Below are 27,538 nucleotides of genomic sequence, written 5' to 3'. Positions count from 1 at the left end.
TGGTGTTTTGAGGGTCAATCAGTCATGAGCACTTTCAACCAAAGTGATTGAATCGACCAGGATGTCAACTTCGTTTATGGTCAGTTTAATTTAGTGGCTAATTTTACAGATTTCCTGGAGTAATTCTTTGTTTAAAACCTAAAAGTTCCATTGTAAAGTTGATGTCAATGATACACTTAGACTAGTACTCAACGAAGCCCAACAGATGGCTGAAGCATGTGGTTCACCTCCTGTCAGCCACTTGTGCAATCATTTATCATGCATATAAATGGCACAGCAAACATTGCAGTGGCTGAAAATAAGCCCGTTCTTCAACTGTTTAACTGCAAAATGCAGCGATCGAAAGTTACATCAAAATGTTCGATTTTCCTTGGCCAAATTGATCGATCCTGATTAGTTGTGCCAGAAATCTAATTCCTATCAATTTTCTGATCGATTTCCGTTCACTTCTGTGGAAATTGATTGGAAAATTGATCAGAAAATCGACCGAAATTAAGATCGGACATGTAGGAAAAAATTGATCTGGCAGGTAAATCTAACAGAAAATTGTTAACAGAAAATTGTATTGTGTACCTAGCATCATGCTAGGTACATGCAATGAGATTTTCTGGCAGATTCGATTTTTCGATCGTTTTTTCATGGAAGTGAAAAATAGATTGGAAATCACATCGGACATGTTGGAAATAATCGATCTGGCAGTAAATATTCCAGAAAATCTCATTGTGTGTACCAGGCATATACTATTTACAAGTGTTCTCTGATGTCACTAGCTCCCTCTTCAGTCATCCTTGAAAACAACTCGGTTTTTCAAAGAACCTTTCAGAAAACACAGTGATCCCAGGAGCCCAATATAGTGCAGTATATACAGTGCAAGGATTGGATGTAACTTAGTAATATCAACACCTCCAAGCCCCAAAGCAAAATGATCCAGGGTCCCATGTGATACTAAACAGCAAATGATCAAATGAGATATTGATAGATGAACAGAGATTGAAAATGGTGAAAAATGTCTCAGTAGAAAATGTAGTTCTATGAAAATGCAAATTGAATACATTTTGATTATTCAGTGGAAGGTTGCCACTAGCTCCAACCAGCTTTTTCGACATTTACCATCTTTCTTCTCAAAATTGCAGCAATCTTGAACACATGTGTGTGTTACATTGAACAATTTATTCAAAACTTCTGATCATTTAAAAATAACTGGATTGGATTGGTCAAATTGGATGAAAATAAAAAAAAATGTGTTGCCACCTTAAAGGGAACCTTAACTGGGAGGGATATGAATGTTTCCTTTTAAACAATACCAGTTGCCTGGCATCCCGCTGATCTCTTTGGCTACAGAAGTGGATGAATCACATACCTGAAACAAGCACTTCAGTCAGAGCACCTGATCTGCATGCTTGTTGAGGGGCTGTGGCCAAAAGTATTAGAGACACAGGATCAGCAGGAGAGTCAGGCAACCGGTATTATTTTAAAAGGAAAAATCCACATCCTTCTCAGTTTAGGTTCCCTTTAACCACTTGCCGACCGCACACTCATAACGTGCGTCGGCAAAGTGGCAGCTGCAGGACCAGCAACGCAGTACTGCGTCGCCAGCTGCAGCTTAATTAATCAAGAAGCAGCCGCTCGCGCGAGCGGCTGCTTCTTGTCAAATCACGGCGGGGGGCTCCGTGAATAGCCTGCGGGCCGCCGATGGCGGCTCGCAGGCTAGATGTAAACACAAGCGGAAATAATCCGCTTTGTTTACATTTGTACGGCGCTGCTGCGCAGCAGCGCCGTAAGGCAGATCGGCGATCCCCGGCCAATCAGTGGCCGGGGATCGCCGCCATGTGACAGGGGACGTCCTGTCACAGGCTGCACAGGACGGATAGCGTCCTGTGCAGCCCAGATCTCCCGGGGGCAGCAGGTAGGAGAGGGAGGGGGGGAATTTCGCCACGGAGGGGGGCTTTGAGGTGCCCCCCCCCCGCCACCCACAGCAGGCAGGAGAGATCAGACCCCCCCAGCACATCATCCCCATAGGGGGGAAAAAAGGGGGGCAATCTGATCTCTCTGCCTGCACGCTGATCTGTGCTGGGGGCTGCAGAGCCCACCCAGCACAGATCAGCTAAAACAGCGCTGGTCCTTAAGGGGGGGTAAAGGGTGGGTCCTCAAGTGGTTAAGGGTGTGCCTGTGTGTGTGTGTGTGTGTGTGTGGGGGGGGGGGGGCACTAATTTCAATTTATTAAGACAGATGAAAGGAAGACTGAAGCTAAAGAAAAGCAAGTGTCTTCAGAAACAAACCAGATTTCTGTTGCCAAATGCAACAGAGATTCTCATTGGTCTAGATTGTAAGCCTTTGGGCAGAGTCCTCCTCCTTTTGTGTCCTACCTGATCATGCACCTCCATTACTGTGAACCCATGCTATGCATCTGAGTGAATCTAACTTGCCTAATCTCCATGCCCCCATCCAGTGACTGACTAAGCATTACCTGGTATTCATACTGTGCTGCATGATCTGGTCTTTCTTGTATTCCTGTATTGTCATATTGCTGTATGTCACCCCTGAATATTGTCTGTAACCTAAATTAATGTCCAGCGCTGCGTAATATGTTGGTGCTTTATAAATACAATAAATAATAATAATAAATAATAATAATAATAGGTTGGTCGCATTGGTTGCAGCCAACTGTGTTAACTATGCTGCATTTTTTTTTAGCACTGGCCTTGGGGAATGAGCCTAATAGTGTTGACAAGACATTTATTAGGATTGAGCTATGTTCACACTCTGAATTACACTAATGCACTGAATACTCAACTTAGCTGAAAATCTAGGGTGTGTCCAACAGCCCTCTAACATCGTCTAAGGATAGAGCATGCCAGATATTTAGCGCCGTCCGACACCTTACCGACCTCAGAGGGCATTGCTTTGTTCTCCTCCTCACCCTGCCTGATGTAGACCACTCTGTCGTTTACAGCACCCAGCCCTGAACTGTCACCCAAGAGAACAAGTACCAATCCCTGTACTCATACCTGTGTACGAGGCTTTAGCTTGCAAGCCTGTTTATATAACGTGTCAAACTCTACACTTTCTACATGAAACTGTGTGACTATGTTTAGATCTACAAAATCCATATAAACATATGTTTGTATTTAACTTGTTTTAGCTGGATCATGGAAGCTGTTCAGAAAACACAGATGAAACAAAATACTCTGGAGACTTTACGCATTCCATGGCTAGCCCCAAAACTAAGTTTCATTCAAGGGACCTGAAGAAGGAACTCATCACGTAAGTTCATACCATTTTTGCTTTTTCCATGAAAGTATACCGTATTTCGCGCCGTATAAGACGCTCCGGAATATAAGACGCACCTAGGTTTAGGGGGCAAAAAACAAGGAAAATAAATAAATATACTAAACCTGGTGCGTCCATCTTCCTGGACCGTCTTGTTGATGTTCTCACCCAATTGGTGTCATCCTGTGTCCCCTTCTGTCCCAAGTGTGTGTACTACTGTCCCCAGTATGTCAGTGTGTGTCCTGCTGTCCCCAGTATGTCCCCTGCTGCCCCCAGTATGTCCCTAATGTGTGTCCTGCTGTCCCCAGTATGTCCCCAGTGTGTCTCTGGTACATACCCTGCTGTTCCCAGTATGTCCCTAGTGTGTGTCTTGCTGTCCCCAGAATGTTCACTGCTGTCCCTATAGTGTATGTCCTGCTGTCCCCAGGTGTTCCCTGTATGTCCCCAGTACGAGTCCTGCTGTCTTAATTAAGTCCCTAGTGTGTGTCTTTCTGTCCCTAGGTGTCCCCATTCTGCCTACATTGTACCTCCCCGTGTTTATGTCCTCAAACACCTGCGTCGCCGCTTGTGACTATGTTCCCCCTGGGTGGTCCACAACTGCCTCGTATATGTCCGCAAACACCCACTGCTTGTGTACATGTCCCCCCTGTGTGGTCCGCAACTGCCCGCTTGAGCCCTCACTTGTGTCGCCGCTTTCCCCCGCTGTAAATAGCTAGATGTGATGCTCAGCCCACTCAAACACCCGCCGCTGCTTGTGACTATGTTCCCTATGTGGTCCACAACTGCCGCGTATATGTACGCAAACACCCGCCGCTTGTGTACATGTCCCCCCTGTGTGGTCCGCAACTGCCCGCTTGTGCCCTCACTTGTGTCGCCGCTTTCCCCCCGGTGTAAATAGCTGGACCGCGCTCATCTTACCTAAGTCAGTGCCTTCTGTGGGGATCGCAGACCTGTCTTCACACACGCGGCTCCCCCTAGTGAAGGCTTCTGAAGTGCGGAAGTGAAGACAGGTCTCCAATCCCCGTAGAAGGCACTGACTTAGGTAAGATGAGCGCGGTCCAGCTATTTACACCGGGGGAAAGCGGCGACACAAGTGAGGGCACAAGCGGGCAGTTGCAGACCACACAGGGGGGACATGTACACAAGTGGCGGGTGTTTGCGTACATATACGCGGCAGTTGTGGACCACATAGGGAACATAGTCACAAGTGGTGGCGGGTGTTTGCGGGCATAAACACGGTTTGTGGGCAGGGAGCGGCACACACGGGGCAGAGCATCACATAAGGGGCAGTGCAGGGAATCCCCGACGTGGCGGCAGGTCGCGGTTTCTATCGGCGGGCGTTCGGAAGTCGGGGATTCCCTGCCTTTGCCATATAAGACGCAGGGACTTTTTCTCCCCATTTTTTGGGGAGAAAAAGTGCGTCTTATACGTAGAGTTGGGCCGAACGGTTCGCCTGCGAACGGTTCCATGCGAACTTCCGTGGTTCGCGTTCGCGTCCCGCAGGCGAACCTTTGCGGAAGTTCGGTTCGCCCCATAATGCACCATGGAGGGTCAACTTTGACTCTCTACATCACAGTCAGCAGGCCCAGTGTAGCCAATTAGGCTACACTAGCCCCTGGAGCCACTCCCCCCTACTAAAAGGCAGGCAGCGGCGACCATTACGGTCACTCGTGTGCCTGCATTAGTGAGAGTAGGGCGAGCTGCTGCACACTCTCTCTCATAGGGAAAGATTAGTTAGGCTTAGCTTGTCCCTGGCTGCATACCTGTTCTGTGAACCCACCACTGCATACCTGTTCTGTGAACCCACCACTGCATACCTGTTCTGTGAACCCATCACTGCATACCTGTACTGTGAACCCACCACTGCATACCTGTTCAGTGAACCCACCACTGCATACCTGTTCTGTGAACCCACCACTGCATACCTGTTCTGTGAACCCACCACTGCATACCTGTACTGTGAACCCACCACTGCATACCTGTTCTGTGAACCCACCACTGCATACCTGTACTGTGAACCCACCACTGCATACCTGTTCAGTGAACCTGCCACTGCATACCTGTACTGTTCAGTGAACCCGCCACTGTATACCTGTTCTGTTCAGTGAACCCGCCACTGCATACCTGTTCTGTTCAGTGAACCCGCCACTGTATACCTGTTCTGTTCAGTGAACCCGCCACTGCATACCTGTTCTGTTCAGTGAACCCGCCACTGTATACCTGTTCTGTTCAGTGAACCCGCCACTGCATACCTGTTCTGTTCAGTGAACCCGCCACTGCATACCTGTTCTGTTCAGTGAACCCGCCACTGCATACCTGTTCTGTTCAGTGAACCCGCCACTGCATACCTGTTCTGTTCAGTGAACCCGCCACTGTATACCTGTTCTGTTCAGTGAACCCGCCACTGCATACCTGTTCTGTTCAGTGAACCCGCCACTGCATATCTGTTCTGTTCAGTGAACCCGCCACTGCATACCTGTTCTGTTCAGTGAACCCACCACTGTATACCTGTTCTGTTCAGTGAACCCGCCACTGCATACCTGTTCTGTTCAGTGAACAGTTTGGTGTGTCAGTGTGAAGCAGTACCTTAATTACACTACCTGATTGATGTATACACATGCAAGATGTTTTAAAGCACTTTAGGCCTGTCATTTAGCATTCAATATGATTTCTGCCCTTAAAACGCTGCTTTGCGTCAAATCCAGATTTTTCCCGGGGACTTTTGGCGTGTATCCTACTCCGCCATGCCCCCCTCCAGGTGTTAGACCCCTTGAAACATCTTTTCCATCACTTTTGTGGCCAGCATAAATTTTTTTTTTCAAAGTTCGCATCCCCATTGAAGTCTATTGCGGTTCGCGAACTTTAACGCGAACCGAACCTTCCGCGGAAGTTCGCGAACCCGGTTCGCGAACCTAAAATCGGAGGTTCGGCCCAAGCGGAAAATATGGTAATTAGATTATTTGGTCTGTGTCTTAAACTGAACTGTACCGTATTTAGCAAAGTTAAAAATTCCACCATTTGTGATGATCGTAATCTGCTAAATATGATTACATGAAATTTCATGTAAAATTTCGCAGTTACGGCTTCTCATAATTACGATTTCAAAATGCAACTGATTTTGCATAATCTATTCACAATTTTGCATAATTATGCATGGACTTTACCAGTGAACACCAAAGCCCCCATACATGCTATCATCACCAAACTTGCTACATATGTTAAAGGGAATAGTGGAAACAAGAAGAAAAAAGACCTTGTAGGTTTTGAGAAAATCCATTTTAAAAATTCAAAAGAAAAATGGTCTCACTGTAATTAAATGCATTGTCGCTAATCTCCCGGGGGGCAGGGGGGGGGGGGGCGCGCTCATCAACGGGGGACCAGAGATTAGCGAGGGAAACCTCAATAGGATCCTGAGACTTTCCTCACTTAAGGTAAGTATCTGATTTTGTAATCTTCGGCTCGGGTACACTTTAACATATGTACTAATTTGGGTGGGGCTTTGCTATTAACCAAAGTTGGTGCAAAATTACACAAAATTATGTGTCATTGCGAAATTACGGTTCCTGATTGAATGAAATTATGTTTTTTTCCAAAATTTTGCATTACGATTTTGCATTGTAATTGTGGATTACAATGCACAATTATCAATTATGATTTTGCAAAATTCATGCTCATCATTAAGTTCCTAAAGTACAGTTTATCTGCTCTGAAGGCTGCCATTGCATTTTATTGCATAGCTGCTGTATTTATAGATTATGACCTTCTGCTATCCATGCAAGCTCAAGCATTGCCACTAACTGTGGCTGATAAGGAAACATAAACAAGATAATGTAATCACTTGACTTCCTTTGGATCTAAGCTTACCACTAAGGTAGAAAGTGCTTTGTTAAAAAGGTGGTCATACATCTGGTGATTTTGTGGCCAACTGACCATCTGGTTCAATAATTATTATTGAATTTGATGAGAATCAGTGCTGCAGCAAGCATGCCTGATTGATGATACAACCGATTTTCTTTCTGAAATCGGTTTACTGTGTTGCTTAATCAGGTGCATGATGGTAATGGTGTGCAATATTGTGACTGACAAATGCAAAGGAAACCATGGCTGTAATGCACCAAAATGTTATATGTGCCCCCCCACCGGTACCTGCACATTAAAATATCTAACCTGTACAGCCTCCCACCGCTAGTGTTCAGCCACTTCTACATTTGCGCCCCATGTGCTGCAGACATGGTACATACATCACGCACACCCCACATAGAACATTTGAAGAGCGGATACCTTGTCACAAGGCTAATTCCCAAAAGATTGCTTGCTAAAATCAATCAGGAATCAGCCTGCGGTATATGGGAAGCCAACAAATATCTCTCTGATCAGATTCCACCAGAGACCTGTCTCTTGGTCAATCTGCCCATATATCTCTAAAAGTATGGGCACCTTTACAATTCCAATGCTGCTTTGCTACCAATTTGTTTCCTGCTAGTAGGTTTTATGCTCTAAATAATCTTTTACCCCAAAGAAGAAATGCTGAGTTTCATACTACCTTAACATAGTGAATGAAGATTTGTGCAGGGTCCAGTAAGGTCAGGTGGGACAACTTGTGGTAATTTATGCGCTGGTTATAGCAGTCTTACTAAACTTTAATTCATCACAGGCTATGTTCCCTGAGATTTATGCATAGTTTAAATGCTACAGATTGCATCATTCTCCATGTTGCTGCCCTGAGGCAGACCTTGATTTGTTTGCCTAAGCAAAGTTACCTTATGAAATCTCCAGGAAATCATTTTACTAATTATGTTTCTTGACAAAAGAAAGTAATTTATACATGCTAACTTGAACTGAAGTAATAGATCCCCTTTAAGAGAAGTAATAGATTCCCTTTAGGGCCCATTCACACTACGGCGATTTGTGGGCGATTCCCGCTAACCACTGAAGCACTAGCGCATTTTAAAGCACTAGTGCTATTTTAACCCATGGCAGTGTTTTCACTGCCCCAATTGGCGTTTTGTGATTAGCGCCAATTGAAAAACGTGTTACCTGCAGCATTTTTGCCACAATTCTGGAGTGATCGCGGTACAGTGCTTAGTAAAGCGCTGATCGCGATTGCTCTGAATCGAGGAAGTGTCCAGTGATTTTTACCGTGCTAATCGCAGTAAAATCACTTGCGCCATATGCTAGCACTTACGATTTCAGATGTGAACGGGGCCTCAATGTAATACTGTAGTATAAGTGCCCATCATGGGCTCCCATAGCAATCTTATGATGCTCCCCCTACTTACTTGCTAGTTGCCAGTGCTACATCTCCCTTCATTTACATCCCCTCACTACTATCATTCTGTATGCTACCATATTTACACCATACAACCACTCCTCTCCACTCACACTCCATGCAGGTGAGACTAAAGCTGCTTACACATTGGATGATTGTCTCCAGATAATCTTGGGTGACATTTTATGACAATCATGGCACCCTATACATACAACGCTGCTGGACTCTGGTGGGCAGGCCTGTTCTTTTCTATTGAGATAGGAAAGTAAGCTTGAGAACAGACGTGCCCCTCCCTCCTCCCAAATGAGTTCAACCCTACTTACACCATACAACCACTTACTCCTCTGCCCCAACGTCAATCACACTATTAAATTCCTACAACCCACCCCATGTACCCCATTCTGTGTGGGTGATACTAAAGCTCTTACACACCTAGGGTAATTGTCTTCAGAGCCTGATTTTTTGTAAGGTTTTGATTCACTGGTCCTGATCATGTGTTAAACCAGGAAGTTATCGCAGCAAATCAGGACCTTACATATCTATCACCTGATCAAACTGATCACATGCTTCTCCATGAGTTATTGTGGTAGGGGTGGTTAAGCACCTTGTAGAAAACGGCACAGGAGACAAAACACGGGAGCCCAGTAGTGCAATACGTCAATAATCGCAATGGAAGTAAATAAATTAAAGGCACTACTCACAAAGGGAGGTTGCTGGTGGCAACCAACCATAGGAAGCAGGTGGAGACAACAAACCCGACTCCAATCGGGGTGGTCCTAGCCAGAACCAGAAGGATGGTCGCTCTCTAACTGGAAAATGGCGGACAGAGTCCACTGTGGGGACTCCACTAGTGGTCTGTCACCACCCCTCGGACAAGGTCTGTTCGGGGGTATACTTAGCACAACGAGGGAAAGAGGTGCCCTGGAATAATAAAAGCATCTAAAATCAGCTTATAAAACGATAGGTAATATGAAGTAGCTTACCTCAATGACGAAATCTCTGTAATTAATACAAAAGATTTTTATTAGCACATAAGTAGGGATGGCCTAATCAGGGCCATCCCTACTTATAATCACACTCAACTGTAGCTAAATTGACAAAGACAGCTCAGTGCAGCTGATTTATGCAACATTTATACGTGGAATGAAAACTTTTCAGTCTGTTCTATGCAAGAGCTCGAGCCCACTTTAAGATGCTTTGGCAGGGAACACATTTGTCTGATTTGTGTGCATTTTGCCACATGCAACACATTCTTCATTGAAGTCAATTGAAGTTCATTGAAGTCAATGGCCCACTTGGGAATCAGATATTTTTGCATTTGTGTTCCATTTGCGCATCATTTTTCAATGTTGGAAAAAAAGGACAACCTTCTGCTTTTCTCTGCACATTGGGCATGTTTCCAGTTGCAATTTATTTAACTGCAAACTAAATCGCAAATACATAAAATATGCATGAAAAACATGATCCAAAACTTGATTGCAAGGTCCAAAAAAAGTCTGTGAAATTGCAAGGACAAGTCTGTTCCCTGCTTTACTCTTTGTTGTACCTGACACTGATATGCTTATTTGTGGCTACAGTAGATTTGCTTCTACTCCATGAAGTTAAGGGTCTTATAACATTTATGTTGAAGGCAAAGGTTTGATATACAGTCATGTTTGGATAACATTCAAAAGAAAACTCCCATAACTGCTGAAACCCAAGCTTTACACCAGGGTAGCATTTTTTGTATTAACGGAAACATCCCTTAAAAACAAATGAAGGGATAAAGAGATAGAAAGTCAGCAAACCATGCTCTAATGCTCTGCAGCTTAGAGGTCAAATAAGGAGTCTCTCTGCAGGGATTACAGCTCAGCATTTAATAATGGCAGCTAGCCTGTGGGCCAATATTTAGTTATGGTGTAATAGAGTATTCCTTATTAGTCTACACTTTGCTCTTCGGGAGGGTTCAGAGCTGTCCTTTTGGCTCTGAGAGTCAGGCTGCAAAGATCATGTCTACTCCCAGCAGTCACAGGAGAATGTCAGCTGAAGCAGCGCTTGAAAGCAAAATTTAGAATTTGTGAAGCTGTGCTTGACATAATCCATTGCCTCTTGTGGCTGAATAAAGCAAACACAAGTCAGATAAACAGCTCCCTCTGCTGCATATTGGACTAATAATTACCACTCAAGGTGATAAAAGAACACACAAAATAGGGTTTCAGCCGTATAAAAAAGTCAATATTAGTGAAACCAGCAGAGATAACTTGGGGAGGGGCAACTGGAAGAGGAGACGCTGTGATCTATGTGTAGCTTATTAGGCGCTTGTGACCAACATTTCTGCAAAACCTTACTTGAATTACTCTTAAAGTTTAATTCAATACAAGTTTGCTTCCAAGCAAGCATGATAATAATCAAAGCCATTATTTTTAACAAGTGGCACATACTATTATACTTTGCTGTGTCTGTCAGACAAATTATTTAGATAATACATTAATCGTTAATACGGTAATAGTTAATAACAATAATCCTACCTAATAAGAGACAAGTGTCCCTGCGTACACTGTCTCTGTGTGGCTGGGTCCGTGCTTTCTGCTACTGCGCATGGACCCAGACAGCCGTTGGGACTTGAGGATGGGGCCAGTGAGCCGGGTGGACAGGTGAGTGTGCGAGCGGCGGGTGCACACAAGCCGTGGGTTTGCGCGAGCGGTGGGCACGAGCGCTGTCAAAAGACAGACCTAAAGCGCCTATTTTGAATGGGCTTGAGTATACTACAAAGTTAATAATTGCACGGTCTCATTTATGAAATAATTAATTGGGAGGGTGCTCTACTTTTGTAAGTATTCTTCATTTTAAATCTAACAGTATTTATAAAAGTACCCGAAACATATTTTGTTTATTTTTTGTGATACATTACTAAATAAATTTAAAGAGAAACTCCGACCAAGAATTTAACTTTATCCCAATCAGTAGCTGATACCTCCTTTTACATGAGAAATCTATTCCTTTTCACAAACAGACCATCAGGGGGCGCTGTATGACTGATATTGTGGTGAAACCCCTCCCACAAGAAACTCTGAGGACCGTGGTACTCCTGGCAGTTTCCTATCTGTGAACCTCATTGCATTGTGGGAAATAGCTGTTTACAGCTGTTTCCAACTGCCAAAAAAGCATGCAGCAGCTACATCACCTGCCAACAGTAAAAATGTCACCATGTAATAAATGTCAGAATGTAAATCATGGATTTAAAAGATGGGCAAACACTGACTAAATCATTTATACATAATTATTGTAAAAATGAAGCACTTGTTTTATTACATTATTTTCACTGGAGTTCCTCTTTAAGTAGGAATTTGCTACTTAAAATCTGTTATATTTGTAAACTGACAAATTCTTCAGCAGAAAAATAAAGGAAAAAAAAAAACAAATAAATTGCTTTCCCCCAATCCTGAAGGTACTGAAAATAGATCTAAAAACCAGAAAATGCGGTAATGCGTTTGTGGTACTAAAATACAACACACTTGTGAAGTAATGCATTAATTCAATTTCAAATAATTAAAATGAATCCTTTGTGGTAGATATAAGATACAGGATTTCCACAAAAGCTACATAGGCCAAGGCTTTGTCTGTGTTCTGCAAATGGAGTATAGAGGTGGCCTCCTCTCTCACACTACTGTCCATGGAGGACTATTTATGGAATAGCGGGTCTCCTACACATGGTGGAAAGGGGTTGTATATAAAAAGCATAACTGCACATTGAATAGAGGAGTATACACATGGACTGTGGTAGGTTGCTGTAGATGGAAAAGGGAATTTAGTACACATGGGAGTGGGGCTTCTGCACATGGAAAAAGAGAGGGAATAAAGTGACGTTGGGTGCAGATATGGAAAGAGTTTGCTTAGTTGGAAAAAGATCAACTTCAGTCTTGCCCATATCCATATTAGTATCCATACTCACGGCACGATTTAATCTGTCAAAATAATAAATGACTGATCCTTCCAACCGACATTGTTTAACTATCTTTTAAGAAAAAACGATGGTTACAGATAACGGATGTAAAACGATGCTTGTGCATTTTGAAAGACCGTCATGACAGATCAATTAGTTCAATGCCCCCTGTGTGTACAGATCTTTCTGCTACTGCACTAAAGGCTATGGAACTTACTTGGAACACTCTTATTAAAGGGTGCTTCTAGATTCCAACATAAATCACACAAGACCCACCACTCATCGCCTTGCCCTAGGTATGGGGTCGAGGGGGCGACTACTTGGCGCACTCTTATTAAAGGGTGCTTCCAGACTCCATTATAAGTCACCATGGGACCTACCACTCCTACATCCTCCTAGGCACCAGAGGTGGGCATAAGACCCCATCCTTGACATCAGATAAGTGTTCTTGACAATGATCTCCACCCCTCCTATTGCAGAGTACTCCTAATGGACCATGTGGTCTACTATTGTTCAGGCAGCAGAGCCACACACTTGGATGAGCTGTTCTGGCAATATCAGCATGCATAGAGGAATAGGGGTTTAAAAAGATGGAGCAAGGGCATTTTTTTATTTTAATCATTACAATGTATTAAAAAGATAATACAAATATACATTAAACTCCAATTATATTTCTCCCTTAAGGCTACTTGCAGACCAAGACGTTGCATTAGGTGCCACGTTAAGGTCGCATAACGTGCACCTAATGCATCGTATGGTGCTGCAAGAGAGGACGGTAGAGTGAGCCGCATTAGGCGGCTCTATCCCTATAAAGTCTCCCAGAGTGGCGCCGATTGGCCGGCGGGACCACGTGATGCGGAGCGAGACACTCCGCATCACGTGGTCCCGCCGGCCAATCAGCGGCCGCCAGTGCAGTGAATATTAAGTAGGCATGTGCGCGGCTACTGTAGCTGGCTCTCCCCGCCTCCTCTCCGCCCCCTACTGCGCATGTGCAAACAGTCTAGCGCGGCTATAGCCGCTCTAACGCCGTAGCATGCTGCACTTTCCCGACAATGTGCAGCGTTACATGTAACGCAACGTGGGCTGTGTGAACAGCCCACTTGTGTTACATTGCTGTGCGTTGGGGGAGCGTTACAGGCGCCTGTAACGTCCCTGTGTGGAAGCAGCCTAAAGGTGGCCACACACCATACAATTTTTAAAATATCTGTTCAATTTAAGAATTGCAATCAATTTTTCAGACTGATTGTAACATTTCAAAAATATGACCAATGTACCACCTACCGATTTTTTCCTCAATTATGATAAAAATGATTGGAAACTCAGAGAAAATTGCTAGGGTGTGTATATTAATAAATTAACAATCCAACACATACCATACAATCTTTAGTAGAAATTTAAGAGAAATATCTGGCATTCCGCATTGATTTAAATTGAAAAAAAACGGGAAATCCGATCAGATTTTTCAGTCGAATGAAAAAAAAACTTTTGATTTTTCCGAGAGATACGATCGTTTTTATCGAATTACTGTAAAATCGGATCCTTTTATTGTATCGAGTGTGGCCACCTTTAGTCATGCAAAAATAAATCTGCATGGTGCTACCTTTTTTAACCACTTAAGCCCTCGGTCGTTTTCACTTTATGCATCCGAGCAATGTTCACCTCCCATTTATTAGCCTATAACTTTATCACTACTTATCACAATGAACTGATCTATATCTTGTTTTTTCCGCCACCAATTAGGCTTTCTTTGAGTGGTACATCATGCTAAGAGCTACCTTACTGTAAATGCATTTTAACGGTAGAAATAAGAAAAAAACAGAAAAAAAATATTATTTCTCAGTTTTCTGCCATTATAGTTTTAAAATAATACATGCCTCCTTAATTAAAACCCACTTGTTGTATTTTCCCATTTGTTCCAGTTATTTCAAATTATGTCCATATCATAATGTATGGCGACAATATTTTATTTGGAAATAAAAGAGCATTTTTTCCGTTTTGCATCCATCACTATTTATAAGCTTATTAAAAAAAATAGAAATATTTCATCTTTACATATATATTTAAAAAGTTTAGACCCTAAGGTAAATATGTATGTGTTTTGTTTTTTTTATTGTAATTTTTATTTTATTATTATTAAACATTTTATGTGGGTATTTTTGGGAGGGTGGGATGTAAATAGTATTCGATTTGGGGAAATATATGTGTATTTAATTTTTTTTTTTACTTTTAGATGTAGTTTTACTTTTTGGCAACAAGATGGCAACCTTGAGTTTGTTTACATGACGTCACTCTAAGCGTAACATGTACGCTTAGAGGGACATAGGAGTCAAAAAAAGCAAAGCTTCCGAGAGAAGCTGTCACTTTTTCTGCAGGGACTTTCTCCAAAGAGACCGGCACCACTCAAGCAGGGTAGTCTTTAAGCTCTTTTATTGCATAGAAAGTGGCAATACAATGACAGTCGCTGTTTCGGGCCTAGCCCTTTATCAAATTGCAGTAGCCATAACAAACACCCATGTGCAAAGTCCTTAAATATCCCACCCCCAATAAAACCACCAATAGGTGTCCTAATGGGCGGGGTTAACGGCGGACCTGATGGGGAACATGTAAAAAGCACACATGTAAGCACACAAACCTTTACCTGGGCAAAGTCTCCATATGTTGCCAAAACGCCGCTCAGCGCCGCTTCCATGCGTGTCATGTGAAATCCGTGCGTCAGCAAGCCCCTCCTCCACCATTTCAGAAGGACCAATGGGGCTGCTGCACGCTGTGGCAAGGAGACCGTCCTGTCTCGTAACCACCTGCGTTCCACCAGCCGACTTCCTGTCGGAAAACCGGATGTGACGCTACGGGACCCAGATGGTCACCGTAGCAACCATACACACAGCGCAGCGCGCTGTAATAGGCTGGAATCTGTCCCCCTCTTCGCTGCATGTGTGCGGAGACGGGGAGGCAGAATAATAAACTCCCAATCCCTCTCAAAAAGATAACAATATAGATGGATCATCAAGAAAAATAATACACCGAGACCTAATTCTCCTCCCCGCGTCAGCACACACCAGAGCAGCCAACAGGGGACATCCCACCCAAAAGTGTTAGCAAACATATATAAAGAGACAGGCAAAAGGTTTCTATACTTCACCCAATACAGGTCAGCCGGACCACCGTCCAGGGAATCTAAAAACAAAGCAGAAATAAAAAGCAATAAGGCTCATTATCAAATACATACATACAATAATAATATTCAGGTTGTGACAAGGTAGCAAGCAGAAGGAGACAAAAATTAGGGACAATAGCTCAACGTGCATGAATACAAAAACCCAGGTCGTACTCCCGATTTAGACCGCCCGGTTCAAGAGTACCGAGCCGTCTAATCCAGAACGCCTCCCTCCTACATAGCTCAATCTCTCTATTACCACCCCTCCAATCAGGCGGGACAGAATCAATAACCGTAACTTTTAATTGAGATACGGAGTGTCTAAGAGCTGAGAAATGTTCGGAGACCGATAGGCCCTGCGTTTTATGACATATCGCCGATTTGTGCGATGAAATACGGTCTTTGAGCCGTTGCGTCGTCATCCCGACGTATGCCAGGCCACATGGGAACTTCAGCATATAAACAACATAGGTCGAGTCACAAGTATATAAACGATCCAGGTTAAACGAATTTCCACGTGAGGGATGGGTAAACTTGTTACCCTTCAAGACCATACCACACATGTGACATCCCAAACAAGGAAACATGCCAATACGTCTACCCTCAGGTCGTGGCCGTCTCTTGGGTGTCACCTTATCACGTATGGTCGGAGCCCTCTTAAAGGCCATCATAGGTGGGTATCGGAATTCCAAAACCTGCGGAAAACCATCCGTGAGAACCCACCAGTGTCTGCGGATCACCCGTGACACCATGTCACTGCAGGCACTGAAGGTCGACACGAATGGCATACGCGGTCCAGCTGGAATCCTCTTTCTTTTACCTGTGCGGGGCAACAAAACCTGTGACGGATAACCCCTCCTCCGAAATTTCTCAGACATCTCTTCTCTCCTAAGTCTACGACTAGACTCATCACTCACTATCCTGTCGATTCTTCCAAATTGGCTCAAAGGAATGCTTTCTTTCGTAGCCACAGGATGAAAGCTCCCGTAATGTAGCACTGAATTGCGGTCGGTGTCCTTGACCTACAGGTCGGAGATAAGAACCTCCCCTTCCCTGGTGATCTGTGGCCTGGCATACGTCGGGATGATGACGCAACGGCTCAAAGACCGTATTTCGTCGCACAAATCGGCGATACGTCATAAAACGCAGGGCCTATCGGTCTCCGAACATTTCTCAGCTCTTAGACACTCCGTATCTCAATTAAAAGTTACGGTTATTGATTCTGTCCCGCCTGATTGGAGGGGTGGTAATAGAGAGATTGAGCTATGTAGGAGGGAGGCGTTCTGGATTAGACGGCTCGGTACTCTTGAACCGGGCGGTCTAAATCGGGAGTACGACCTGGGTTTTTGTATTCATGCACGTTGAGCTATTGTCCCTAATTTTTGTCTCCTTCTGCTTGCTACCTTGTCACAACCTGAATATTATTATTGTATGTATGTATTTGATAATGAGCCTTATTGCTTTTTATTTCTGCTTTGTTTTTAGATTCCCTGGACGGTGGTCCGGCTGACCTGTATTGGGTGAAGTATAGAAACCTTTTGCCTGTCTCTTTATATATGTTTGCTAACACTTTTGGGTGGGATGTCCCCTGTTGGCTGCTCTGGTGTGTGCTGACGCGGGGAGGAGAATTAGGTCTCGGTGTATTATTTTTCTTGATGATCCATCTATATTGTTATCTTTTTGAGAGGGATTGGGAGTTTATTATTCTGCCTCCCCGTCTCCGCACACATGCAGCGAAGAGGGGGACAGATTCCAGCCTATTACAGCGCGCTGCGCTGTGTGTATGGTTGCTACGGTGACCATCTGGGTCCCGTAGCGTCACATCCGGTTTTCCGACAGGAAGTCGGCTGGTGGAACGCAGGTGGTTACGAGACAGGACGGTCTCCTTGCCACAGCGTGCAGCAGCCCCATTGGTCCTTCTGAAATGGTGGAGGAGGGGCTTGCTGACGCACGGATTTCACATGACACGCATGGAAGCGGCGCTGAGCGGCGTTTTGGCAACATATGGAGACTTTGCCCAGGTAAAGGTTTGTGTGCTTACATGTGTGCTTTTTACATGTTCCCCATCAGGTCCGCCGTTAACCCCGCCCATTAGGACACCTATTGGTGGTTTTATTGGGGGTGGGATATTTAAGGACTTTGCACATGGGTGTTTGTTATGGCTACTGCAATTTGATAAAGGGCTAGGCCCGAAACAGCGACTGTCATTGTATTGCCACTTTCTATGCAATAAAAGAGCTTAAAGACTACCCTGCTTGAGTGGTGCCGGTCTCTTTGGAGAAAGTTGGTGTTGGTGCGCCCCAAGGGACACTGGGACGAAGACCGTGGCACACTGACTGTTGTCCAGCTTTGTGGTGCTCCTCCTATGCTACTTGTCTACTTTTTCTGCAGGGGAAAGGAATCAGTGATCGGGCACTATGGCCCAATTAATTGATTCCTGGGCTAACGAATCCGCGGCCAGGAGCGCGCGTGCACGTGCGTGATCGGCCACGTAGAACTATGTCAAGGAGGACAAAGTGGTTAACTGGTTTAGGTGACAGTAATTTTGCCTGATTATCCATTTGCTGCAGTTTACACTAACCCTAAGGGCCCTTTTACATTTAATTAATTTTAATGCATTGCGATGTGTTTCATTTTAATTTGTTTTCACTTTACATAGCAGGGCATTGTGAAAAAGCTTCAGTTTTTCAGCGTATAGTGTGAAAGAGGCCATAGGGAAACATGGATATTACCTTGCACATCGGCTGTCCTTTCAGTTACAACTACCAGCAAGTGATATAGTGGAAAAGGGCCCTAAGGCCCCTTTCATACTAGCACTTTGCGTTACCCTGTTTTGCTGCAGGATAACGCTACGTCAATGAAAGTCTATGGGGCATTCCATACATGGTGCGGCATGATGCACTCTGCCGGAAGTGCCCGAAGGCAACAGTACTTTGCTGGGCAACTTGCGCGGTGACGAGTGGCGATCGGAAGTCATGTTAGTCTATAGAGATGCAGGTTTTGTTAAAATGCCGGTGTTTGCGTCGCGGCGCACATGCATGGAAGCATATTCTTTCAATACACTTCCGTGCAATTTAATTTTCGCCAACAGGAAGTGAGCGCTGGAGAGCCTCACTTCCTGCTTGGCCTGCAGCAAGAAAGTCGATTACCGCGCAATGCTGCGGGAATCCCCAAAGGCTTTTTTTAACGTTGCATCGCACCACAATGCTGGTTGCCAGTCTGAAACTGGCCTAAGGCTACGTACATAGTGGTGCATTACAGTGTGGCAAAATGGCCACATTGTAACACAGAACGTCACACTGCAATGCACCACCTATGCAACATTCACAGTGCATCCAGTGTGGTGCGTGTGTTAACAGTGACAGTGAAGCATACTTTTAATTGACTGTATGCTTCACTGTATGTGACGCAATGTTTAGATAACATACAGTGCAACTTTCTCATTTCATTGTGTTCTGCTTGTTCATGGGATCCAATGCAACGCCCACTGTGAACCTAGCCTGAAGGCTAGAGATAGCTGCTAATGCAATGCTATGGGGGATTTTTATAAAATTACATTGCACAAGTGGGATCACACACATAGAATTACATCACAGCAAGCGCTTAGAAATAGCTTAGTAATGTACTGCCGGTGGGTTCCAGGTCTAACGATAATTTACCAAGTGACTTGTGTGCCTCTGATTGAAGAATTTAACTTTAATGCTGGAGATAGTGAATATCACCAAAAAAGAAAAAAAAATAGTGCAGCGTTTGAGTAGCTTACATAGGTTTAATTTGAATGCAAAGACTTTGTGAACAAAGTTAACTTTAAAATGCAAGTATATGTGGGGTGATGGACAAGGCAAGGAAATTAAAAAAAAAATAACTACGGTATACTGCAAATGTCCCAGCTAAATAAAAATGTAACCTGATGAGATCTGCTAGCAACAAAATAAATCATTTATGCAATTTTACCATGGTGCAGAAATAATGAGTTTTGCTCTTAGGGATTGGGCCAACCATCTCCATGTGGTGATGAGTGCTATTGATGTGTCTGTGCTCCCTCGTACTGCATGCATAGTTTGCAAATGACGTAATTGTCGTGTCATGGCCTTGGGATACACACCTTGGGCTTGATTCACTAACCGGCGCTAAGTGTTAGCGCCGGTGTGAAAAGCCCTTTTTGGCCGCTAGTGTGCGCAAAGCTACTTTGCGCGTGGCCCCGTGCACTGCGCGTGCAGCGCGGGTGCGCCGATATTGGTGCGCGGTGCGACAATAACGTTGCACCCGCTGGTCCTTAAAAGTCGCACAGATGCGACAAAAATGACGCATCGGGTGCCCCCCAAGTGGCGCATCATAGTGCTGCTTAACGGGCACCTGATGCATCATTTTCGTCGCATCGGGTGCGACTTTTAAGGACCAGCAATGCGCACTATTATCCATGCTGCGCACGCAGTGAGCGTGATTATTTTAACTGTGTGGGCGCAAACCACCTAACGCCATGGTTTGCGCACACTGACACTTAGGGCACACTAACCGGCTTAGCGCCGGTTAGTGAATCAAGCCCCTTGAATGTTGTGCCTTGGAGAATATATATGATTAGTATAGTGCATTTATATAGGCAGACTTCTAAATATATATAATGTTTTTTACACAAAATATCTTAAGCTGCATTTTCAAAAACCTGTGACCTTTAATAAAGCATTGCATACACATTTAAGCAAGAAGTTTTGTATCAGGATGATACCATTTATTGGCTAACTTGAATAAGAGTAAGCTTTTGGTTAACTGATAAATGGTATCATCCTGCTTCAAAACGTCTTGCTTTTACTGATAGCTAACATGTTACAATACTCTACTGCTACTACTATACAAATTTGAGTGACCATGATGATATTAATGGTATATTGCCATCTTGTGGAAAAGCACTAGCATTGCATTTTTCTGTTACACATCAAATTGTTTCAACATGTTTTTCCAGGTAAATAAATGCAACAGAAAATTCTCCAAAAGAACAATAAATAACACTGCCAATGAACCCAGTATTCCCAGGCAAATGTATATTTTATCTGTGTGTTATAATAGCCCTGTATGTTTCAAAACTTTAAACAGTCGGGGTCACATCTTAGACTCTAAGCTTGAATGGGCAGGGCTCCCCGTATCCTATTTTATCCCTGTATCTTTTTTTTTAACCTACTACTAGCTTCATATACTTAGTACAGACTGCACTACACCACTGTGTTTTATTTATATTTCCCAGTATATATTTATACAGTGCCGTGCAAGATGTTGACGCTGCATAATAATAATAAATCTAGAACTCTGTATGGCAACTCAACAACCACAGATTAATTGTATTAGACACCCTACCAGCTCATAGAGCTAATTAAGAAATGTATGAAAGAGACGTGTTGTTCAACAGGGGAAACTTTGTGTAATGTACATGGAGGGTCCTAATCCTCTTGATATATTTATTTACCTTGTATTTAAATAGCTCTGACAGATTGTCTGTGTTATTTATATACAAAACAGTTACCATCCCTAATTATTTCTCAAAGCAGCTCCAAATTTAAAGAGGAACTGTAACTAAGTATTGAACTTTATTCCAATCAGTAGCCGATACCCTCTTTCCCACAAGAAAACTTTACTTATTCTCAAATAGATCATCGTGGGGTCTGTATGGCTGACATTGTGATGAAACCCCTCCCACAGTGTGATGTCATAACCATGGTCCTGACAGTTTGCTGTCTGTGAACTTTATTGCGTTGTGGGAAATAACAGCTTTTTCAAACTGCCAAGCAACCAATATCTCCCTCCAGGAATAGAACTCAGTAACAAACATCAACTAGCAGAATTAAAGATGTCACAGTTAGTGATACATTTCAGAATATACGGTAAATCATGGAGAGGAAAGACTTTACAATGGGCAAACACTGACTAAATGATTTATAAATTAATATCAATAACTTGAAACCCTTACTTACCACTTCTCCTCCCTGAACCTTGATATGCATAAATTAATCATTTCTTGTGAAAAGCCTAATTACTAAACCTAACTCTTATCCATGAGCAACCTCTTACCTTTACACATCATCCAAACTATTGCTGTTTCTATTGTAGCTTGCCGGCCTGATCAAGCTGTTTAAGCATCCTTAAAATGTGTTGTAACACAGCAAACCAGAAAAATGTGGACACTACAGACCAGGGACGTAACAATAGACCCTGCAAGGGATGCAGCTGCAGGGTGGCCCATGGGGGGAGAAGTTTCTTTTTCCCTGACCTGAGATTGACAAACAAGGGCACGGAGAGAAAACCCTTTCTGCTCTCTGCACAATTGTTCTAATGACTGCATCTGCTGAGCTACTGATAACGTATCATACAAAGTTTTGTACAGAAAGATTTGTAGACAGACCCTATTCAGCGTGCAGCAGGGTCTTGTGTACAACACCCCATCCTCTCTAACCTTCCCCAAGTGCTGTGTACTGTAGTGATGCTGGAGAAGTCTGCAGAGCCAGTTCTGCTCCATCAGAGGAGGACAGAATGAGTGTAATAAGCTGAGGCTAGGAGCACACTCATCTGTTTGTTTTCTGTAAGTTTTTTCTGCACACCATGTGTGTCTGTATGTATGAAAACATGCACGTTTTATCACAGAAGCTAATGTAATTGATAGAGAAAAGGTGTGCAGTGCTTCTAGTGCACACATTTAAGTGTGCACTAGACCAGTGTTTCTCAACATTTTATTGGTAAGTACCCCTTTTAAAACCCAGTACTCACCAAGTACCCCCTAGCATAGTAAACATTATCACAAGTACCCCTTGATAAATATATATTTAATTATATTTAATAGTTTTATATGATAATTGATTCTAAACAATTTGCAAGCATTTACTGTTGCTTTTAATTAGCTAAAACACTAATTTGGTGTTGTTTAAACATGCTTTATCTTTTTCTAAAACTCTAAATTTGTTATTCTTGATTAAGTATATCAAGCCCGAGTACCCCCTGGAACCCTCAGAAGTACCCCCTGGGGTACGCGTACCACACGTTGAGCACCTAGGCACTAGACAATTGAATAACATTGGTTCTCTGTTTACCTGTGCAAAATTGAGGCGGGGCCCATCCAAGGTTTCACAGGAGGGCCCAGTGATTTCCAGTTACACCCCTGCTACAGACAAGTAACAAAAAGAACAAATGTTGAGACAGTATCTGGTGTATTACTTTCACAATAACTAGCTTTTATGGTGATGACTTTATTCTTGTGCTTCACAGATGTCCAACCCCAGGATGCGATGGTAGTGGTCATGTCACAGGAAACTATGCTTCTCATCGCAGGTACACAACCACAGGAAGTCACATTCATACTTAGCTTATATTCTACAGTACATTTAGTCTCTTTACTGTTTCCCTTTAGAAGTAATTTCAGCTGAAGTACTTTAGGGCCTTAGCACACTTGCATGTTTCTGTGCTTATTTAAACAATGAGAATCGGCCTGTTAGATTGATGTGTTGCTGAAGTCAGCACATGAACACTCAATTGTACTCAGGGCCTTAGGTCTTAAACATGAATGATAATATACTGCAAGCCTTCCTTTGTTGCTTTTTAACCTCCCTGGCGTTCTAATAAGATCGCCAGGGTGGCTGCGGGAGGGTTTTTTTTAAATAAAAAAAAAACTATTCCATGCAGCCAACTGAAAGTTGGCTGCATGAAAGCCCACTAGAGGGCGCTCCGGATCCATAATTCTGATCGCCTCCGGCGACCAGAATAAACAAGGAAGGCCGCAATGAGCAGCCTTCCTTGTTTTACTTACCTCGACGAGCGGAGTGACGTCATGGACGTCAGCCGACGTCCTGACGTCAGCCGCCTCCGATCCAGCCCTTAGCGCTGGCCGGAACTGTTTCTTCCGGCTACGCTGGGCTCGGGCGGCTGGGGGGACCCTCTTTCGCCGGCGATCAGGTAGCACACGCGGCTGGCAAAGTGCCGGCTGCGTGTGCTCCTTTTTATTTGGGGAAAATCGGCCCAGCAGGGCCTGAGCGGCAGCCTCCGGCGGTGATGACCGCTCAGGAGGTTAAGTGTTTTCATTCATGTAATAGACCTGATTTTTTTTTTTTTTAAATGTCCCATAGTTTTAGCTTTATATTCATTTAGCTGTTTTCTGTCCAAATTGTGCTGCATAATATTAATTGACAGTAATTTGTTTGCCCAACTAGATCATTTATCACTTAAAGGGAAGGTTCAGGGAGGGGTTGAAAAAAAAAAAAATACATATCCACTTACCTGGGGCTTCCTCCAGCCCGTGGCAGGCAGGAGGTGCCCTAGCCGCCGCTCCGCAGGCTCCCGGTGGTCTCCGGTGGCCGACCCAATCTGGCTAGGCCGGCTGCCAGGTCGGGCTCTTCTGCGCTCCAACAACGGGCTCTTCTGCGTGCCACATGGGCGCACTGACGTCATCGGACGTCCTCCGGGCTGTACTGCGCAGGCACAGAACTACTGCGCCTGCACAGTACAGCCCGGAAGATATCCGATGACGTCAGCGCGCCCCCGTGAGGCGCAGATTGGAGCGCAGAAGAGCCCGACCTGGCAGCCGGGCCTGGCCAGGTCGGGTCGGCCACGGAGACGACCGGGAGCCTCTGGAGCAACGGCTAGGGCACCTCCTGCCTGCCACGGGCTGGAGGAAGCCCCAGGTAAGTGGATATGTATTTTTATTTTTTTCAACCCCTCCCTGAACCTTCCCTTTAAAGGAACACTATTAATAACATTTAGCCAGTAAACACATACATACAAGATGTACATTTCTCCCTGAGTAAAATGCACCATTACTGACTTTTTTCCTATGTTGCTATAGCTTACAAATCAGTAAAGATCAGCTGTAGAAATCTGACAGATTTTGGATTAGGCCCTCTCCTCACTAGGGATTCTCAGTATTATCTCTATTCTTCACAAAAGCACTGCCTGGAAAGGATTTATACAAAGATGCTGGCCTGCTTCCCACTCGTTTGCACAGTTTGGCAGTTAGAGTGAGCAACTGCCATTCAGTAAGTGCTTCTGAAATTAAAGAGAACCCTGAGAATTCCTCATGAAGAGATTGACTAGTCCACAATCTGTCAGATCTATCAAATTTTAACTACTTGTTGTAGTTGTCAGTGACATAGGAAAAATAAATAAATGTATTATACATTTTTTAATAAGCATCAGTTATTGTATGTCATTTCTGACAGTTAGGGATTGGTTTACTAAATTTGAAGAATGGTAGACAACAGTGAAGAACATAAGTGATCCAATAAATCTTCACTGGACTTTTTAAAATGTTCTGCCAGTAGGAGGCAAAAGTTTGCAAATCTTACCTGGGGCAATTCAGACCACAGTGGGGTGGCTGAAAGGCTAGTGAGTTAGTAGCGGTGTGTCTATGGTCATGTCAAATGCATGCAATCACAGTTTGAGCTTTTTTAAAAAAAAAATAAACCCAGTTACAGGAGCATAACAATCCAGGGAGCAACTTCAGCAACTGCATGGGGGGGGGGGGGGGGCAGCATTATGGGAGGCCCTGACTTCTTATCCTTCCTTCCCTTTGATACAGTGGCTCATTCTTCAGATGAGCTGCTAGGAGTATTCTAAATACATTTGGTATGGTTGGGAGAATCATGGTGACCACACGTGTACCATGGCTCCAGGCAGATGGTCCTCCAGGCTATGTATGTCACTAAGGGGAGATGCGGAAAGGGTCTTGAACATTGTTTGCTGAGGAGGTATGATTCAGAACCTGGGGTTCTAGCTGTATGAGATAAAAAAGCTAAACACTACAGCACCATGTTGCCCTCATATCTGAAATAACCTTAGGCAGGAAACTTGCTTGCTGCACGGCTGCACTAGCCATTAAAATGAATGACCCTACTTGGCAAAGGCACATCATAAGCATTTGTTTGCATTTGTATTTTCCCCCACAATTTTAAATAGTACGGTTTTCTGCTTTTTTCCACTCAACACATGTTTGTAGTTACAATGCATTCTGCTGCATCTGAAAAATTGTGGAGTGAACGCAAAAAGTTGGGTTCATAAAACACAGATGCTTTATGATGGACACCCGGGAATCATGGGGAAAAACGCCCCTGCCAATGGGCCTAATTCATGAACCTGTCTGTGATCATCTCTTTTTTCTGATGTGACCCAGCTGAGGGTTGCAACTATTTATCACCTTATAGAGGACAATTTTTAAAAAACCAAGACCAATTTTTTTTTAGATCATGTATATTTTCTGGAGACATTCACTGTTATTTAACCCCAGCAAAGTACAGTATTTACCTTCACATAAAACAATGTTAAGTGTTTGACATAATTTTTTTCATGTCTGCAGTGTATCTGGCTGTCCACTGGCTGATAAGACCTTGAAGTCTCTTATGGCTGCAAACTCTCAGGAACTCAAGTAAGTATTTCTTGTCAGAGTGGAGAAACTGGTTAGCCTGCACAGGATAGGTAAAAATGTCAGTTTTTCCTGTTGTCTGTAAATTTCCTCCCTCGTTTTAATCCTCTGAGACAAAACAATTCATTAAAGTGAACCCGAGTCAATTCTAAGGTCAAAAAACAGATACTTACCTAAGAAGACGGAAGCTTCTGGATCTTCCAGAGGCCCCTCACGTCCTCTTCCAGCCTACCACAGCTGCCCAGGACCTTCCTAAAGATCATGACAGTGCTCCCCCTCATGCATGAGCACAGCTGTGCTAACCCCCGTGAGTGCAGCTGCACCTTACTGTGCAGGTGCGGCTATGCTTGTGCATGAAAAGAAACGTCAGGATCAGAAATCCAATAAGCTCTTATCGGATTTATTTTGTGGGTGGGGCAGGAGGACATGGGGAATCTGTGTAGGAACCATCTTCTTAGGTAAGTACTGTATCTGTAAGTACTGTTTTTTAACCTTGGGTTTCTGTTTCATAGGTGTGTCCACTGTCCACCATTTGGGATTTAATTTAAAAATTGTTTACTAAATGTGTTCATTTTCCCTGACAGATTTTGATAAATTAAATACAAACTGAGCAAGATATGTTGTAATAGATTCTTAAAACAGATTCGTTAGAAAAAGTTTACTTAATGCACCAGAAGTAATAAGTATCAATAATCACAATGTCTTTAGGTGTCCCACCCCAGGCTGTGATGGATCTGGACATGTCACAGGAAATTATGCTTCTCACAGAAGGTAAAACAATATTAGAACACATCTGCTTTTAGCAATCATGGTTTGATGAAATATGCACGAATAACTAATCTTTATTTAACTATCATCAAAGTTTATCTGGTTGTCCAAGAGCCAGAAAAAGCGGTATCAAAGCATTTCCGAGCAAGGAAGATAAAGAAGACCCAGAACTTAAGTAAGTCTACTAATGATCTTGTTAATGATTCTGCATATCATTCTTCTTCTGTTCTTCTATGATAACGTAGAATGCCTGGAGACTCTCTTGTCTCTTTCTTTTCCTCCGCTACAAGGGTTGATGAGTGGAGAAAAGGCAATGCAGGGGTATACTTGGTATCTAAGTTTGGCATTCAATATTGCTGCACCACGTCAATTCAGTGCTGGATTTCAGTAAAGAAGGGTTCTTCCAATAGCTGTTTTTTGATCCTGCGAGACCCCTTAACCCTTGCCCTAACTCCCCACATTGCTCTAACAACCATTACCCCTTTCCTGCCTGATGTCTATCTCTAAACCCTTACCCGCCCTATGCTAAATTTAACCTCCAACAGCTGACGCATCATCCAGAAATAGACCTAAGCTATGTAGCTTTCTACTGGCCTGATACAGCTGACATGCATGGGGAATCAGAGCTGTAGGGGGCTCCCAACTACTAACATTTCCGATATATGGGGTCCTTGGTCCAGATCAAGTGTTTTTATGGCTGCCATTATAGATGTGATATGTAAAGATTATGAAGACCACACTTGCTTTAAACAAGATGGGTGTGAG

General features: G+C 43.7%; 1 protein-coding gene across 8 annotated transcripts in view; it reads left to right on the top strand.

Annotated features, from left to right (window-relative positions):
* ST18 (ST18 C2H2C-type zinc finger transcription factor) overlaps positions 1-27,538 on the top strand; it is a 336,354-nt gene that overhangs the window by 252,778 nt on the left and 56,038 nt on the right. For all 8 annotated transcript variants that reach the window (XM_068234755.1, XM_068234752.1, XM_068234754.1 and 5 more), the window contains 5 exons: positions 3,143-3,264; positions 22,864-22,926; positions 25,940-26,008; positions 26,714-26,776; positions 26,868-26,948. In XM_068234755.1, coding sequence (XP_068090856.1) covers positions 3,143-3,264; positions 22,864-22,926; positions 25,940-26,008; positions 26,714-26,776; positions 26,868-26,948 — 398 coding nt within the window. The remainder of the gene's footprint in view (positions 1-3,142; positions 3,265-22,863; positions 22,927-25,939; positions 26,009-26,713; positions 26,777-26,867; positions 26,949-27,538) is intronic.

This window comes from Hyperolius riggenbachi, chromosome 5 (genome assembly GCF_040937935.1).
Source record: "Hyperolius riggenbachi isolate aHypRig1 chromosome 5, aHypRig1.pri, whole genome shotgun sequence".
Lineage (NCBI taxonomy): Eukaryota > Metazoa > Chordata > Amphibia > Anura > Hyperoliidae > Hyperolius > Hyperolius riggenbachi.
The sequence above is the reverse complement of the archived record's forward strand: the minus strand, read 5'-3'. Positions and strand labels throughout refer to the sequence as shown.